This window comes from Castor canadensis, chromosome 13, assembly GCF_047511655.1.
Source record: "Castor canadensis chromosome 13, mCasCan1.hap1v2, whole genome shotgun sequence".
In the NCBI taxonomy this organism is placed as follows: domain Eukaryota; kingdom Metazoa; phylum Chordata; class Mammalia; order Rodentia; family Castoridae; genus Castor; species Castor canadensis.
In genome coordinates, this window is record NC_133398.1 from 26,836,084 (window position 1) to 26,853,615 (window position 17,532).

General features: G+C 38.4%; 1 protein-coding gene across 6 annotated transcripts in view; it reads right to left on the reverse strand.

The window, feature by feature from the left end:
- Nucleotides 1–1,357: 1,357 nt before the first annotated feature.
- The window catches only part of Znf462 (zinc finger protein 462), a 137,494-nt gene continuing 121,319 nt past the window's right edge, over nucleotides 1,358–17,532 (reverse strand). For all 6 annotated transcript variants that reach the window (XM_074051319.1, XM_020184359.2, XM_074051322.1 and 3 more), the window contains exons 11-13: nucleotides 11,324–11,456; nucleotides 5,187–5,310; nucleotides 1,358–4,145 (exon numbers count right to left, since the gene is read on the reverse strand). In XM_074051319.1, coding sequence (XP_073907420.1) covers nucleotides 3,938–4,145; nucleotides 5,187–5,310; nucleotides 11,324–11,456 — 465 coding nt within the window. In that variant the 3' untranslated portion in view covers nucleotides 1,358–3,937. The remainder of the gene's footprint in view (nucleotides 4,146–5,186; nucleotides 5,311–11,323; nucleotides 11,457–17,532) is intronic.

Genomic DNA, 17,532 nt, shown 5'->3' on the forward strand with positions numbered 1-17,532 from the left:
GAACTAAACCTCTAATATGCTAAGGCAGAGGATTTGCCCCTTCCACCCATGACTAATTTATCTATAAATTCCATTTCTTCTACATAAAACAAAGTGGGAATATGGGTTAGACATACACTCAAAGACTTATTCGTGACATTTGATGGAGGCCATGAGAACAGTTGTTCTGCAATGGAGTCCATTGAGTCACTTTCTTTCCTTTATGAAAACACAGGAGAAACTTCTCACTTTGCAATCCTGGAAAGGCTCTGGAGAATCTGATAATAAAAATTTAGAAAAAATGTGATTCCTATTGATTGATCTTTTTTTTTTTTTTTTTTTTTGCCTACTAGGCACACTCAGGATCAAACATATGGCTTATGAATGACTTCCTGGTGTGCATTTTTGTCAACTCACAACTATCATCACTTTGCATCCTTTGCAACCTGATTTATCTAATGTTCTGTTTCCATCATACACTGCCTTGTCAGTCTCTTAACGGCTTTCTTTCGCTCTCTCTTTTGTTTTTGGTTTGAACTCAAGGCCTCTGCTTGTCGGCAGACATTCTACCACTTGAGCCATGCCCCGAGTTCTTAACAGTTTTCCTAAATTTCTTAACAACTTCCCTTTGGTGAAGGAGATAAAAGGAACGCGGGAGGGTGAGAACTAAGTTTTTAGAATGAGCACTGATGGAATGAATTTTTACAAGCCATTCTTCTCACCCTGGCAGGGGCAAACAGTGTAAGTCTGCTTTGAGTTTAACAATTAATGCTGTTGATAGTAATTCACACTTCTAGGTCATAACTACTAATTTTTCCTTTGATTTATAAGAGGGTAGCTCAAAAAAAATAAGTGAACAGTGATAATTTGTTCAGGATGTACAGTAAGAGTTTATGGCTCAGGCCACAAAAAATTCTTTATTAATTTCTCACATTTCATTACAAAATGTACGTTGCAAACAACTTGAATAACTTACTTCTTTTTTGTTTGTTTTATTTTTAAGGGTGACAACTTTGTGACATGGATCCTTCAGGGATTGTGACTTGCAGTTAGTTTAATGTGACTGTGTTCATGACCTCAGAGTCCCCAGATGAGAGGTAAACACTGGCACTTTCTCTTGAAACTTTTTTTTTGAACATCACTTTAATTCACTTTTTGATGCGAAACCTTCCCTCCATGAAGTTCCCTGATGGTATCCAACACTAACATTTAAAACCCTAGCTTGCACCTCACCTTAATTTTACCTTTGTTTTCCACACCTGCATAGATTCAATGGCTTGCAAAGTCTCTCAGGCATATACACTGAAAGGTAATTTCTACATTTCTTATTTGTAGTCATGTCCATAAATGATTTACAACAGATGCACGTAGACACATGTGAAAAAAATTCTTTATTAATTTCTCACATTTCATTACAAAATGTATGTTGCAAACAACTTGAATAACCTACTTGTGGTTTTTTTTTGTTTGTTTTTTATTTTTAAACCCTTGGCTTCAAGGACTCAGGATCTCCCTATCTTTTCTCAAGTATTGGGAAACACTGATAATTGGAGTCAATAGGTTATCATTTTGCTATTTATTTTCTTCTCTCACGCTCTGAAAAAAATGTCCTCTGTATAAATTAAACGACAACAAAAATGTTGTAAATTCTATGTCATTACAGTCAACAGAATTATAATAATGCATCCAAAATGTGCGGCCACAAAATATCAGGTATATGTTTGAAAAAGAAAAAAAAATGACATTCTAGCCTTGTTAAAAGGATAATGGTCCCATATTTTTATTAACAGGTTAGCAAAACAAAAATCCAATGGATTACAATATTTACATGTTATTCGAAAAATAAAAGTGATAAAAGCATGTCACAATTATTTTCTTTTTTTTTTTCCTTTTTCTTATTTTTTTTTTTGTTTGCTTTTTGGTAACCATTACAAACACCCAATCCAGGTATATAACTGTTTAGTACATTTGAAATGAGGCCAATTAAAAACAAATATGGACACGAAACGAATCTTTGTCTAGATAGTTCACACTTTCCCCATTGTCTGGTTTCCACATGATGGCCCCCCATCCCTAAAAAAATTAAATTAAATGTCCTACAAATAAAAAAAATTTTAACAGCAAGGAAATAAAAGAACATGCTTTTCAAGTAAGCACTTATTCCACAAATGCAACGTCTTCCACGGATTTTCCTTGAAGCTGTGTGGGACACTGTTGTCTCAGCAACTTCCCTTCCCTTCCTTCCCTCCCCCTCCCCCTCCACGTTCAAACAAATACAAAAATAAAAAACCCATGAAAACCAAAGGACCCACAAACGCACACACGCACACTCATCCAAGCTCACACACACACGGGCTTCTAAAACCTAGGCTTCAAGAAAAGTTCTGTTCTACTTTTTGGAATGAAACCCTTTGTTCACAATCAGAACATACTATAAATGTAGACTTAGATTTCATCTAAGCTGCTCCTCCAGAAAAAGCTAATATGGGGAAACTGAGCAGCTGGCAGCTAGATTAAAAAAAAAAAAAGAAAGAAAAAAAGAAAAAGAAAAAGAAAAAAAAGTAGTTCTCCAGGCTCCTTGTAGGATATATGTCATTTCTTGTCCACTCTCTCCAAAGGGATGAGACCCTAGCACATCCCCTCACCCCCCCCACCCAAATAAATGAGAACCCCTCGCAAAACACAATGCAAACAAGAACAGGGATTTAAAAATCACACACAAAAGCCAGCCATCCTAACAGAAATTATTGGTGTGAGACGGACGATGTGTTAATCTGACAAGCAACAAAAGGGTGAAGAGGACCACTTCATCTGGCCCACAAGCTGCATAGCTGTGCTGAAAGTTTGGTTCTTTAGTTAAATTAAAAAAAAAGGAAGTTAACTTCTTTGTTATTCCATGTTTAAAATAAAAACATTCCTATTCACAAAAAAAACCCCCAAAATCTCCCTGGCCCCCAAATTAAAACAGTAACAACACACACACACACACACACACAAAATTATATGGAAAAAAACTGAATTGTGCTGTGTTTGTAACACTCAAATTGATAGAAGATAAACATGTGGCAAAACAAAACTCCACAATTATCTTAAAATTAGCTCACATGAACCTACCAAATTCTAAATTATAGTTGAACACTAATAAACAGCTTACCTGGAATAAAGGATGACAATTCACAAACAGTTATCTAATAATTAAAGTCTGTTTCTTTTTTTTCGTTTTGTTTTTTACTAAAATAATTAAAAAAATCACAGTATTTTAAGAAATAAAACCCACATGGGGATTTTAAGCACAATTTGTGTTCCTTTCTTTAAAACTCTTTTTTTTTTTTTCTCCATTCACCATCTTGCCCAGCAGTTCTCTCTACATTTAACCACAAGGACGACAGGTAGTACTGACAAATGCAGAGAATTCCCTTGGTTAAGTTTGAGGTACTAGGAAACAGGTGACTGTTTTATGCAAAGCAGTTTTTTGTTTTCTGTTTTGTTATTTAATTATTTATTTTCCCAAAGCGGCTGCAGTTAGGTCTTGAAAAAGCTCAAAGGTATTAAAACTAGAAAAACGCACTGAAAGTTGTGCGTTGAAAAGTTGTTCCCCTATGAGAAGTCTTCCACTGTCCCCGGAGCTTCGGGTTTCACGCACTGTCCCAAGATGGCCCGGAGATCACCGTGCTTACGGAAGGTACGTCCAGATCCCGCAGCAGAGAAAACTTCCATGGTGAAGATCCGGAAGAGAAGATGTAGTAATGGAAAAGGAGCCACATATTCCAACCATTTAAATAACTTTAATTTACACACTCACTCACACAGGTACCAGTGCTTTGAAAGAGATTGTTCAGTCCTAAAAAGCAGCTTTGTTCTGTCTTCTCTTTTCTATCCCTCCCTTCTCAGCCCACGCAGCCCTCCCACTTTTTCATCCCGGTTCAAGTAAGGTTTGATTCAGAATTTCACCAAACTCTTATTCGTTTTTGGCCTCTGTATTCTCCAGGAGAGATTTGTCGGCAGCTATGACACAGATGGCTACTGTTTCATTCTTAAGGGAAAAGTCTATCCCAATTGGGTCATCATCTTCTTTTTCCTCTAAGGAGGGCACCTTCATGCTGTCCTCCAGCATGTCTTTTGGATGGATCTCTTCTCTGCTCACTTGCTTGGTGTCATTCAATGCCCTGGAACAAACATGCATGGAAGAGAAAGATGAGAACACATGCTTTTTCTCATTAAACAACAACAAAAAAAGAAGCAAGTGTTCTTATTTCTCCAATCCTAAAAAAGCCTTTGAGGTTTCCTTTGATCAAATGCTATGACTAAATTGCCAGTGATGTATCCTTGCTCTCTGTTATGCATAGATCATGTATTTCTGAATCTTTTTAAAGACTTGAACCTACAAAAATATCCACTATTATACTGTGTTTTGATTGTACCATGTTTTGTTTGCAGATTAACAGAATAGCTTCATGTCATCTCCTTTTCTGAGTCATAAGTGGAAAAAATCACAAGAATTGTCTCATCCTCGGATTCATCAGCTGGATCCAGAAGCTTGGAGACTGGCAACTACTTATTATGAAAAGAACAACTCAGGTACCAAAGAGTTACTGGGCAGGTCCATAAACAAATCACAGACACAGGAAAAAGCAGAAACCTGCAGATGGAATCTACATGAGAAGCTTTCTAATATTCTCGGAGGTCTAGGTACTTGAGATCCTGAAAGCACTGAATCCTAATTTCTCTGTCTGGTTAATTAAGGGTACCTTGCCAAAGGGACAATTTTATGTTCAAGGGTCTTAGAAGTAAGTGTTTGACAGCAAAGCTCTCATCTACTTGGGAGACAGGTGGTGGGCATGTCAAGGCCCCTCAGGGAGGGATCAGTCACAGAGGCCAGAACAGAAGCCAAGGGTTTAGACCTGGACTCATGTTCCTCATATATTATCATGCTAATGAAGACTAACGGGACATAGATTAGAGAAAACACTGCACTTCTGCATGTGGGCTTGTGTAGGATTTGTGATTTGTAATGATGGTTTCCTTCATGATGTGGGTGACCATTTTCAAAACCAACAGAGGAGAAGCTTATTACCACCAATCTTCCTCTGGTCTGGAAAGATTATACAAAGGGGTCTATGTAGTGTCTGAGAAATAAAAAAATGAATCCTGACCTCTCTCTCACCTCTCCCTTGGACCAAAGATGCTCTTGAGATGGATGGACTTACATGCCATGCCTCAGCACATGTCTTTCCCACTCAGAGCCCTGTGAAAATGCCCGGCCACAGAATTCACATGGAAAACGCTTCTCAGTGTTCACGGCAGCCCTGTGGTCAGAAAATCCCATCAGCTCTGCAAAGAGAAAATGCTAGTGTTAACCTGTGTGCCGCAGGAGTCTGCAAAGAAGCAAGCCAACATTCACAGGGAAGCCTCCCCTCACCTGGAAGTATCTAGACACCCCAACACAGAGTTCAAGAACTGTTTCTGGTTCTGGGCTTTAAGTCTCACCCCCTCCCACAGCTTCATATCACCAATAATCTGGATCTTTCTTGCCAGAAGAGCCCCCTTTGCACACCGCAAAGGCACTTGAGCATTTCTGTTCTATTTCATCTCTCCCTTCTGTATGCTCTGTATCAGGGTCTCACAGTTTGCAAGCATTTCTTTGCTATTTAATACAGGCTTATCTTTGCTCACTAAGAAGACAAGAGGTTATAGAAGGCACTTAACCTGGTGTGAACCTCAGGGCTTCCACTTGTTCTAACTTAGGCCAAGGTTCCCAACACATGGCCAACCATCCATCCATCATGGATGTCATAATCAACACCTCACCTGGAGGTGCTGAGCCCTGAATGAGATCTACAAGCAGAGAACCTTGTGTAAATGTGAAGTCAAATAACTTGGGGCCAGTATAAATACATGCTCCCAGCCCTTGAGGGATCCTGGCCAGTTGGATCCTGGCAAGCTGCCCGACATCTACTCATCAGTCAGCTGTATTCACAAATGTGGGGATATATAGACATTTCTGGACGGGTCTGTTGTAAACATCAAATATTGACCTAACTGTTTTGTTTCCCCCATGGTGCTAGGCACATGTTAGAGGTCTGATAAATGTGGGTTGGCTGGCTAATTGTTTTCAGGTCCCACCTCCTGGCAAACTCAAAGATGACAGTTTATATGGCCTTTTGTGTTATCCTGAATCCCAAACCCATATGTCTTTCATTAGACCACAGAGGGCCAAGGCCATGCAACAAAGTAAGGGCAACATATGGGGAAAGCTGGTTCATCTTTACACATCTGACTAGTCTGGGCTTGGACAGACGAGATATTACAGGATGGTGTCTCCTAGTTGAAATGGTCCATGTAATAAAATCCTCAGTACAACATTATTGGGACAGGGGCTCTGTGATGCCTTAATCTTGAGCACACAAAGCTATGTGAACAGGGCCAGTTTTCACAAAAGATGAAACATTTTCTCACAAATTAAGAAGATCACCACACAAGCCATTAAAAATAATTGCACAGACTATCTTCCTTGATTCTTTTCATTGGAAATGAGACAGCACCATCTGCTCTGCGCATTAATTCCTTAGCAGGGATTATCTTGGGCAAGAAATCAACAGAATGCCTTCCTGACTCCTCCCAACTGCATAATGAGAGGGGGTGGGATGGGCAGGATTCTGCTTGGGTTCATTTTGATTTCTCATGCCTGGTTTATTCTCTTTCAAATTATATCCGAGCTTCCTAGGAAGGAAGCTCGGATATAATTTGTCCACGTTTAGTCCTTTCTCCAGCGCTCATGTTTGGAAAGGAGGATGGTGACAGGGCAGCTACAAGGCCATGAACTCCCCAAACTGAGGGTGTCTGATCAAAGTCTAAATTGCCAACAAGGAGAATGTTCCTCGTGTACTCGATCCTTTTCCCTTAGGAAACATGAAACTAGTCATCTATTCTAGCCAAGGGCACATGTTAAGTTTCATGCTCAAAGGAAGAGGCCACCCCATTACCTGTCACACTTCAAATTGCTCTCCATCAGCCTGAGAGCTGCAATAATGCCAACTCCTGCCCTCTACTCCTAGAAGCCAGAATGTCTGGCAAAACACCCCGAGGCTATTGTCTGCTTGTTTCTTCTTGTTGGCAAGAATCTACCGAGAAGGTAGAAAATTGATTCTAGGTTGATTCAAAGGGGACAGGACAAAGGAAGCTGTTCTTGTGAGGATGGGTGAGGGACAGGAACTTAGGTCAATCCCCCAACCTCTGGGGGATTACATGCTTCTGCACCAAGGACTCAGTCCATGTGGTCAAGGCTCATGAAAAGCACAAACCATGCAGTTCTTTCTAGTTAAGTCTGATACTATGGAGGAGAACGAGAAGAGGGAGGGCATTCCGGATAAGCAGGGAAAGTGTGTCTCGTATCCTATACCATCTTTTCTCTTCTAATTTCTTCTTTGTTTTATTGTTACTTTTTTAGGGGTCACAGGCAAAGGAGGACTAAAGGGAGTTTTGCCTCTATAATGCTTATAAACTCAAAAATGTGTGTTCTGCTTTAGACATTAAAAAGAATCATTATATCAAACGAGGGATGATTTATTTCCTGAGGAGGAACAGCAGGGCCTACAGAGCACCACGAAGAAAAAGGAGCCTTTGTACCCTCCGTCAGAAGCATCCCTTCCTGGAGTACTTTCCTAACAGTGCACAGATGTTAAGAATTCCTTGAAGAATAGATTTGTGAAAAGGTTTAAGAAAAGAAGAAAAAAAAAATTTCCTTGTAGGAAATGGGTGAATATAGGCCCTACTAACAAAAGTGGAAACATTACAAGAACAGTCAACTTATTGGTGACGATATTTTATTTTTACCTGCATTTTTCAGGTTGACCATGCCTAATTTTGACAAGGTAGTACACCTTGGCTGTAAGGCCCTGAGGTCTGTCTTGTTTAGAGGTTCAAAGGCCAAACTGGACCCCTACTTTGCAAAACCACAGTCTACTACCCTGTCTATCATGGTGGGAGGGTAGAACAGGCCATGAAAAATAACAGGGAGCGTCACAGAAGGAAATGGTTCACTAAAGAGGCTTCCTGCAAAAGTGCACTTTACAGTGAGACCCCAAGAGCTTCTGAGTCTAGATTTTAGGGCCAGGTTCCCTTTAATAAAGAACATTCCACAGCTCATGGAGTGGGAAAGTAGCATGTAGTATAGGAGGTCCTGTGTTTGGATCCAGGAAACCTAAATTCAACCTCCAGTGCTTTTTTTTTTTTGCATTTGCTTGTTTTTATATGTTTTTCTTTAGATAAGTTCTTAAATTTTCTAGACTTTATTTTGCCATCTGTAAAATGACAATAAAACTACACTGCAGGATTATCATTTATTAGGTGATTACTATGTTCCAGGAATTGGACTAAGGTCTTGGATATTATCTTGTTTAATTATTATCATGTGTTTTTTTGTGGGGGAGTCAGTGCTGGGAATCGAACCAGGGTTTCAAGCTCTGTGCCACTGAGCTACATCCCCAGTCCTTGCAATAAACCATTGACCCTCAAGAGACACCAAACAGCCACAACAATTTTGAGCAAATGGAAAGTATCACATTACCTGACTTAAAAATCTACTACAAAGCTAAGGAAATCAAAACAGTATGGGACTGGCATAAAAACAGACATTTGGATTAATGGAACAGAATAGTTAACTGAGTTGTTGAGTAAGTTGTCAAGAACACACAATGAAGTAAGGATGTTTCCTTCAGTAAATAATGTTGGGACAACTGATATACATCCACATGCAGAAGAATGAAACTATAGCTTCATCTCGTAACAGAGAAAAAAAACTACTCAAAACTGATGTAAAACTCAACCACTGTAAAACTACTAAGAGGAAAACTCTATGACATTGCTCTGAGAACTGAGTTTTTAGATATGACCCTAAAACCACGAGCAACAAAAGCAAAAATAGACAGACAGATTACATCCAACTAAAAAGCCTCTGAACAGCCTGGAAACAATGAACAGAATGAAAAGACAATCTACAGAATGGGAGGAAATATTTGTAAGCCACACATCTGATATAGAGTCAAAATACAGAAGGAACTCAAGCAATCCAATTGCGAGTAAGCACATAACTCTATTAAAAATAAACAAAGGATCTGAATAGACTTTTCTTGAAAGAAGGTATGCAAATGGCCAACAGATACAGAAAAATGTTCAACATCACTAATCATCAGAAAAATGCAAATGAAAACCACAATGAGGTGCCTCACTTCGTGGCTATTATCAAAAAGAGGAAAGAACAAGTGTTGGTCAGGATATGAATAAAAAGGAATGCTTTATACTATTGGAAGGAATAAAAATTAGTGCAGCTATCATGGAAAACGAAGTGATGGAAGTGCCTCATAAAACTAGAAATAGATCTACTATATGATCCAGCAATTCCTCTAATGGGTTTATATCTGATACAACTAAAATGAGCATGTGCAAGAGATATCTCCATTCCAATGTCTACTACAGCATCATTCCTAACAGAGGTGTGGAAGTGTCTTTCAGCAGATGAATGGATAAAGAAAATGCATGCCTCTAATCCTAGCTACTTAGGAGGGAGAGATCAGGAGGATCATGGTTCGAAGCCAATGCCAGGCACATAGTTTGGGAAACCCTATCTAAAAAGAAAAAAAAAAAAATCCCAAAAAAGGGCTGGTGGAGTGGTAGAGTTCAAACCCCAGTACCTCAAAAAAAAAGATGCTGTCATTTGTAACAACATGGATGAACCTAGAGGAAATTATATCAAAGGAAATAAGCCAGGCACAAAACAAATATTGAATAATTTCATTTGTATGTGGAATCTAAAAACTTCAAACTCGTAGAAACAGATATAGCATGGTGGTTAGTAAGGATTAGAGGCAGAGACATGCCTGTCAAACGATACCGTTCAGTAAGGTAAGAAGAATAAATTCAAGAGACCTATTGGACAACATGGTGACTATAAGTAAGTACATACTGTATATGTAAAAATTGTAAGCATAGATTTTGTGTTCTCACCCCTTAAAACAAGTATGAGATAACACACATTAATTAGCTCAGTTTAGCCACTCCACAATGCATACAGATTTCAGAATACCATGTTATAACCACATATGTGTATTTGTATTATATTTTGCATGCCATAAATACATTTATTATATATTCTATACATTATATATTGCATGAGACATATAAAATGTTTGTCAATAAATTTAAATAAAATTTTAAGTAAACAAAATATTAGAGTCCAAAATCTGAGGATGTGTGTGTGTGTATATATATGTATACATTTACAACAACCTTAGGAGGCAGGTGATCTCATTATCCCCATTAGTATTGCTTTATAGATGAAAAGATGATGAATGAACAAGGAGAATAATTTATCCAAAGTACTATAGATAGTAAGTAGCAGAACTGGGCACCAAATTCAGACAGGCTAACTGGGGAACTCTTTATATGATGTGGGATTAAAGAAAAGGTCATATTAAAACCATCTAACCCAAATCTGGTGTGTAATGATGTTCAATAATGGCAACAAATATCATTCCACTTATAAACACCAGGATGACACCTGTAATGTTTCTTTCTCACACTTAGGTTATCCATGCGCTTTTGGTAAATATACACTAACTAAAGGAACACATCTCAACCTAAATTCTTAAATAAATAGCGTGGGGATGTCCATGTTGAATGATATAGAAAAACAACATTCTAGATCATGTAAGTGTACCTCTACAACTAAACATACTTTTGAAGCCTTTTTATTTTATGATAATTATAGACTGGCTGGAATTTGGAAAAATAGTCTGAAAGTTCTATGAAACCTTCTCCAATGTATTCTGCACATATATGTGGATTGAAAGACATGGCTTCTTTTTCTCCCTTCTTATGAACTGGAACCAGAGCTCCAAGGGGGTCAAGAGAAGAGGTTCAAGGTCTTTGCAGCCTCCCTCTATGGCCCCATCAGTGAATGCTCCAGCAGCAGTCATTTTAAATGAGTGTTCAATTTCAGGTTCATTCTTGTTTGACAGCCCCACAGTTTCATTCATTTTGCTCTCTGCCTGTCTTCATTCTAAAGATTCCTTGTAGACTAGTTTTCCTTATTAGAAACAAATCACTGCCATATATATTTTTTAAAGCAAAAGTTTATCTATAATTAGGAAGAAAATGTCTGTTTTCTATAGTTGGTAATAGTTTACAAAGACATAGCCCCTGATGATTCTTAAGTCAGTCTGTTCTGCTGCTTAACCAAGAAGGATCTCTCCTTCTGTTACTCCCACAGCAGCCTCCTGCCTCCCTTCTGGCTCACCATGGACGTGCTGGATACCATCTGGGACTCAGGGAGCAGGGTGAGACTAACCTCTGTCTTCGGCCTTGCTGCTCATTTCATCTTCCTTATCCTCGTCATCGCTGCTGGAGCTCTCCAGTTTTTCCTTCATTTGTTCCAGCTGATCCAAGTTAACCCGTCCAACCAGCTCAAAGTTACGGCTTACCTGAAAAAGGTCCAAACAGATAATGGAATAATGAGCCGAAGACCATATGGGGTTCTCCTTTGTGGTGACTGTTCCAACACTGTTTTCCTATGACAAAACATCCCAGGAGCCTAAGAGGTCCTTTTCTTCACTCTGACTCTCAGATGTTTCTGTCCTTTGTTTCACATTCCATCATTTTCATTGGAACTTTCAACTCTGAACCTTCCTACCAAACTTGTCAAGAAGCATTAGTATAGAAAACAGGCCAAAGGTATCGTGAAGCCTAGGCTACAGAGCAGGCAAGCACAAAATATTTATTCAGTTGAATCCAAATCTGGAATACTTCCGGAGGCAAGGGGATTCTGCAGATATCCTAGCCCCAAGCAGTGAGAACGAGACCTTTCCCTGTGATTCCATCAACCAGGGTTCTAGGTTGTTCCAACTTAGGCCAGAGGACAACCATTTAATTCTTAAACTCCAGTTTAAGTAGAAGACAGTACTATTACTGTTGTATTTATCAAAACTGGGATTATTTGAAAATACAAAACAAAAATAGATAACTCCTCAAAAGCCTTTTAGAAGTGTTAACTATGGTTGGTTCTTATTTATATAAAATATAGTTAGAATTATGTGGGAATCTAAGTTTTCTTCAATATATCATTCAAAGGAAATAAAAATTTACGTATATCTTTAATGATTTTCAGTTTGGTGTTCTCAGATAAACAGTAGCATGGAATATCTTCTTTGTTCAGCTATTTTCAGAACCTCTTCAGTTGCATGCACAGGATTACCAGGAAGGACAAAGTGGTACAGGACTCTAAATACCCAGAGGCACTGTGCTTCCCTTGTCAGGGTCTAAGAGAGGGGGCACATCAACACAAAGTTTTGGTTCTGGCCTCCAGAAGCTCATAGTTTAGTTGAAGAGGAAAGACAGGCATTGTTAGTTAGATTCCAAAGTAGATTTCTACAGCTGCCACAGTAGAGATAGAGTGCAGTAAGGGCTCAGGAGAGGAAAGAGAATTCACAAAACAATTCCAAAATATTCTGTGGAACCAGACTGGAACAAAGATTTGCTGAGCACCACCAATTCCATATGCCTGGCAGATGGGACCACCATCATTGACTGTGACAAATGTGAGAGAAAGAGACTCAAAGTAGCAGGGCCAACAGACAGTCCTGTGAAAAAGCTTATCATTATCCCAACCATATATCGATATATCGTGTAGATGATAGGTACATCTAAAAGATGAAGAAAAGTCAGGAAGGAAACTCTTTTAAAATAGGAGGAATAATATGCTGATCTGTAAGAATGGAATCTATTAAATCAGTTAACTTTGAACATAACGAACAAGAGAAGGTGTCTATAAGAACGCCAGTGCTCACTTAGGAGAAGTAACTTCTTGTTTTGCTCATTTAAAAGTTTTAAAATTCAATAGACTGAGGGGAGGAGGAGGAGGAGGTCAACTTTAGAACCATTACTTCTCTTTCATCTCTAAGTTCACAAAAACAGTCTCCAAAGGACTTTTGCTGATAAAAGTTTTCTGGCTTGCTAGTTGTTTAGGAAAAGTGGGCAATGTTCCAGTTTGCCTAATTTTGAAATATGTTAGTAGAAAACTATTTTTAAGTGACCATGATTTAGAGGGCAGCCTTTTCTGGACTACTTTCTCACTTAGCTCCCACCTTCAGTAACCAGGAATACTGTAAATATGTATAAAGGATATAAAGGGTGGAAAGTTGCCAGGAAACAAAAATAATGAAGCCAAGAAAGCCAAAAAAAAAGAGCGAAGGAAAGAAAAGAATTTAAGCATCCTCTTAATACAGCTGTTTGCATTCATTTATTCATTCATTCAACATGGACTCCCTGAGGGCTTGCTTTGTGCTAGGCCCTGGTCCTCACTGAAACTCCTGCTTCTCATGGAGCGCACGGTGACAGAAGGAGACCTGTCACTAAACCAAATGTTATTTTTTCCCCTTCCTTCTGGGTTTTTTTGGGAACTATATTTGACCATTTTCCCATAGCCATCATCCCCTCACTGGAAAACTGTTCACATTTTGGATTCTGCATAATTTTAAAATAGCATGTGGCATTTTCATGGTAGGATGTTCATCGTGGGATAACCCAGGATTTATTTGCCCTGAAGATATCTACAATCTTTGCAAGGCAATTAAATGGTTTAAAAGTAAAAACTAATTTTTTTTGCTATGTAATTAGATTTCTAAAATAAAAACCCTTTGCAGTAATGGGTTAGTGCTAGCTTTAAGACCCCCTGGCTAATGATTCAAATATTAATTCAAACACAAAAGGAAGACTACGATCTCTTTCTATACCATTCATATTTGGACTATGGGAACCCTCACCCCTTGTTTTCCCAGTATCTATTTTTGCTTCTTTTTCTACCTATTCTCCAGTGAGGTCAGAGCAATCTTTGAAAAAAAGGATTAAATCCTTTCATGTCTCTGAGAATAAACCCAGACTTTGTACTGTGGGCTACACAGTTCTTATCATCTTATTGTGGCCACATTTCCCAAGCTGCCCCTTGTCCCCACCATCCTGAACTTACTGAGGTTCCTGGAATATACCATGACCTTGAATTTGTGTTCCTGCATCTGCCATTTCTCCTGTCTGGAACTCTTGATTTTGCTTCTTCATGTGTTGACACAACCTTCCAGCCCAGCCACTGTCACTTTACCCTGGTAACATTCCCTATACTGGCTCTTGGCTCCCATGACCTTGGCCTTCTGAGAACACACTCCACTCAGTATCTAATTCTTTATGCCCTGCCTCTCCGCCATGAGCTGCAAACTCTATGAAGGCAGATTTTCTGTGTAACCCATAGCTACATCTCCACTGGCTATACAGGGTCTAGACTACACCTCTTGGCTACTGAGTATTTTATTTTTATTTAATATATTTTTCATACAGAAAATTTGTAAAATAGAAAAGAACCTAGTTCAAGCCCATCTAGGTATGTATAATTACTAGCAATAAGTGGTTATTTCTTCATTCTTGTTTTCTATAAATCATTTTCATTTCCATATTACGTTAAACATGCAAATATGCCTTCTGATATTTTATGTCTCAAATGACATGCACATTATTCTTTCAAGAAATAAGATTTTTAATCACTATATCATATTTCATCAAGAGAAGATACTGTAGTTTACTATTTCTTATGAATTTACCCTGGTTTTTCACTATAAAAACTCCATAATAAGCCTGATTGGAAGTAAGACTTTCTTTCATGTTAAGTTTTAATTTAATGTGTAAAATTTCCAGATGCGAAATTAAAGGATCAAAGTCAAAGGGTGTAGACTTTTTAAAGTTCTAGTATACTTCTCAGTTGGCTTCTGAAATGATCACCCTTCTTCCTGGACCTGGTGATTGTTGAGCAAGTGACTAACTCCTTGATGGTGAAGAGGACAGATTGAGGGGAATTCACTGCTTTGTCTGGACACCAGAGGTAATTTTCCCAAAAGATCCATAACAAAGGGCGAAAGAACAAGCATAAGAACTTGAGATTTAGAACCTGGGTCTTTTGCAGCTTTTTGAAGATAACAGAAGCCATATATATTCCTAAAGTGTGGATTGTTGAACTATACAATCATTCAAACTATAAAATTATATGCTGATCCTTGTATCCTGGGAGTTACTTGTGAATGACCAGCAATTGAAAGTCCCACATGAAGGGGGTGAAGTCAGCTGAGCAGCAAGAATGTGAGGCAAGCAGCAAATGCTGAACCTGAACACTGAAATGACAACACTGCGAATTCTCTTCCGTGCACGGTTAATCTAAAACTCGCATGACTTCTACCATTTGTTGGTTTTTAACTATTCAGCAAAATGGTTTTGATCTGGTCTTCGTGTACCTTTCCATATTTCTGGCTTATTCTAAGAATTATGTGATTTACAATGATTACCAAGTTGAACATGAATTTTTATACTGTACTAGGGTAGCAAACTCAGTCTCGTGGGAAAGACTGACATAGCATCTTGTTAATGACGGAATGGAACGGGCACCCTTGTGTCCCTACTGCAGCCACTGAGATGGGGAGACTGTGATGAACACAGTGCACTTAATATTTCCAGAGTCTAAGGCCTGGAAGGTTCTGTCATCTGCTTACTAAACATTTATACATTTCAAAAGGAGACACCTGATCTGGACACTCACATTACCTAATGTTATGGTATGTCATTGTTCAAAACAAAAGCCAAAGTGAACTTTATTTCTAAAAAGTGACACCAGAGAACATGGGAAACATTGACCTGCCTCTTACATCAGTGATGCCCACTGGTCACAAACTAAGCGCACAGTTCTATGAAAAACTTGAATGACTTACAACACACAGGCCGATGAACTTTTTCTGTAAAGGGCCAGCTAAGTAAATATTTTAAGCTTTTTAGACCGTATAGTCTCTGTCACAACTACTCAATTGCTGTTGGAGTTCAAAAGCTGCCAAGAACAAGACATAAATGGATGAGCATGGCTTTATCCCAATCATCTTCTATTTATGGAAACTGAAATCTGAATTTCATATCATTTCCCTTGTCAGAAAATATTATTCTTTTGATTTTTTTCAACTATTTAAAAATGTCAAAACCATCCTAAGATTGCAGGCCATATAAAAACAGGTGGTGTGCAGGGTTTGGGCTATGGACCAAAATGTGGTAACCACTGACTTGTAGTATCAAGTAGTGAGCCCAGCAGATAGATTGTGCCTGTCTGAAAATCAGAATGGGAATAAGGGAAGGAAAACAGTCGGAGAAAAATTCAGCAAGGTATTATCTATTATTTCTTACAGGGAGATGGCCAAGGGTACAGGCTAGAAAACAAGTGTTCCCAGATAGGAGTACTTCAATTAGTGTTCTGGTAAAAGCTTGAAGAAAGGACATTCAAGGTTCTCCATGTTGTTATGAATGGCAAGGCTCTTAGCCTCTTTCTGGTTGAATAACGTGTGTATATACACATTTTCTTTATTCATTTAGGTTGTTTCTATATCGTGGTTATTGTGAACAATTCTGCAGTGAACATAGCCACGTGGTATCTTTTCATGATACTGACTTTGTTTCCCTTATAGACTCAGAAGTAGGACTACTGGGTGGCATAACAGGTCAATTTTTAATTTCTTAAAAACTTCTATATTATTTTCCACAATGGCTGTACTATTTATATTCCAACCATCAGTGCACAGGGGTTCCTTTTTCTGCACACGTATCAAAGCATCATACTGTGCACCTTAAATATATACAATTTTATTTGTCAAATATACCTCAATAAAGGTGGAAAAGAAAGGTATTCAGCTGAGCAAACCAGCTGCACAGTATTAAAATTCTCTGGAGACTGAGCTGCGACACCATGTTTGTTCTTCACTTTACTGCCTTCGATTGGACTGACATCTTTATCAACCACTAAACATGCTGGGCTGTGATTCTTGACGTTTGTTTTGCCTACTTGCTAATAATTAAATTCTTCCAGGGTATCAAACATTTCTTATTTAGCTTTATATGCTGACTGCAGAGTGTAAGGTCAGTCATGTAGTTGACACAAAATAAATGTCATTTGAATTTAGTTGTAATATGAAACCCGGTAAGAAATCATAAAGTATAAAGAATTCATAATACTGCCTAATATTTGCAGTGCATGAAATGATTTGCTTGTTAATGAGAGAATAAAATTTGATACTTAATTGTTTTAGTGGTATTGGGTTTGTACTTGTGAGGCAAGCCCTCTACCACGTGAGTCTCAAATCCAGCCCATTTTGCTTTAATTATTTTTAAGATAGGGTCTCATTTTTTTTGCCTGAGGCCTGGATTGGAATTCTCCTACCCATCCCTACTGTGCAGCTGGGATTACAATCTAAAGCCACTATGCCAGTTTGTTTGTTGAGATAGGAGTCTCACTTTTTTTTGGGTAAGGAGGGCCCGGGTTGGCTTTGATCTGTGATCCTCCCATTCTCTGCCTCCCAAGTAGCTGGAATTACAGATGTGTACTACCACATTTGGCTAAAATTGGACACTTGCTAAATGATTTTGTCTCAATACTTATCAAATATCTATTATGTGCTGAAAATGTGTGCAGTAGTTTTTATGTTAATTGTT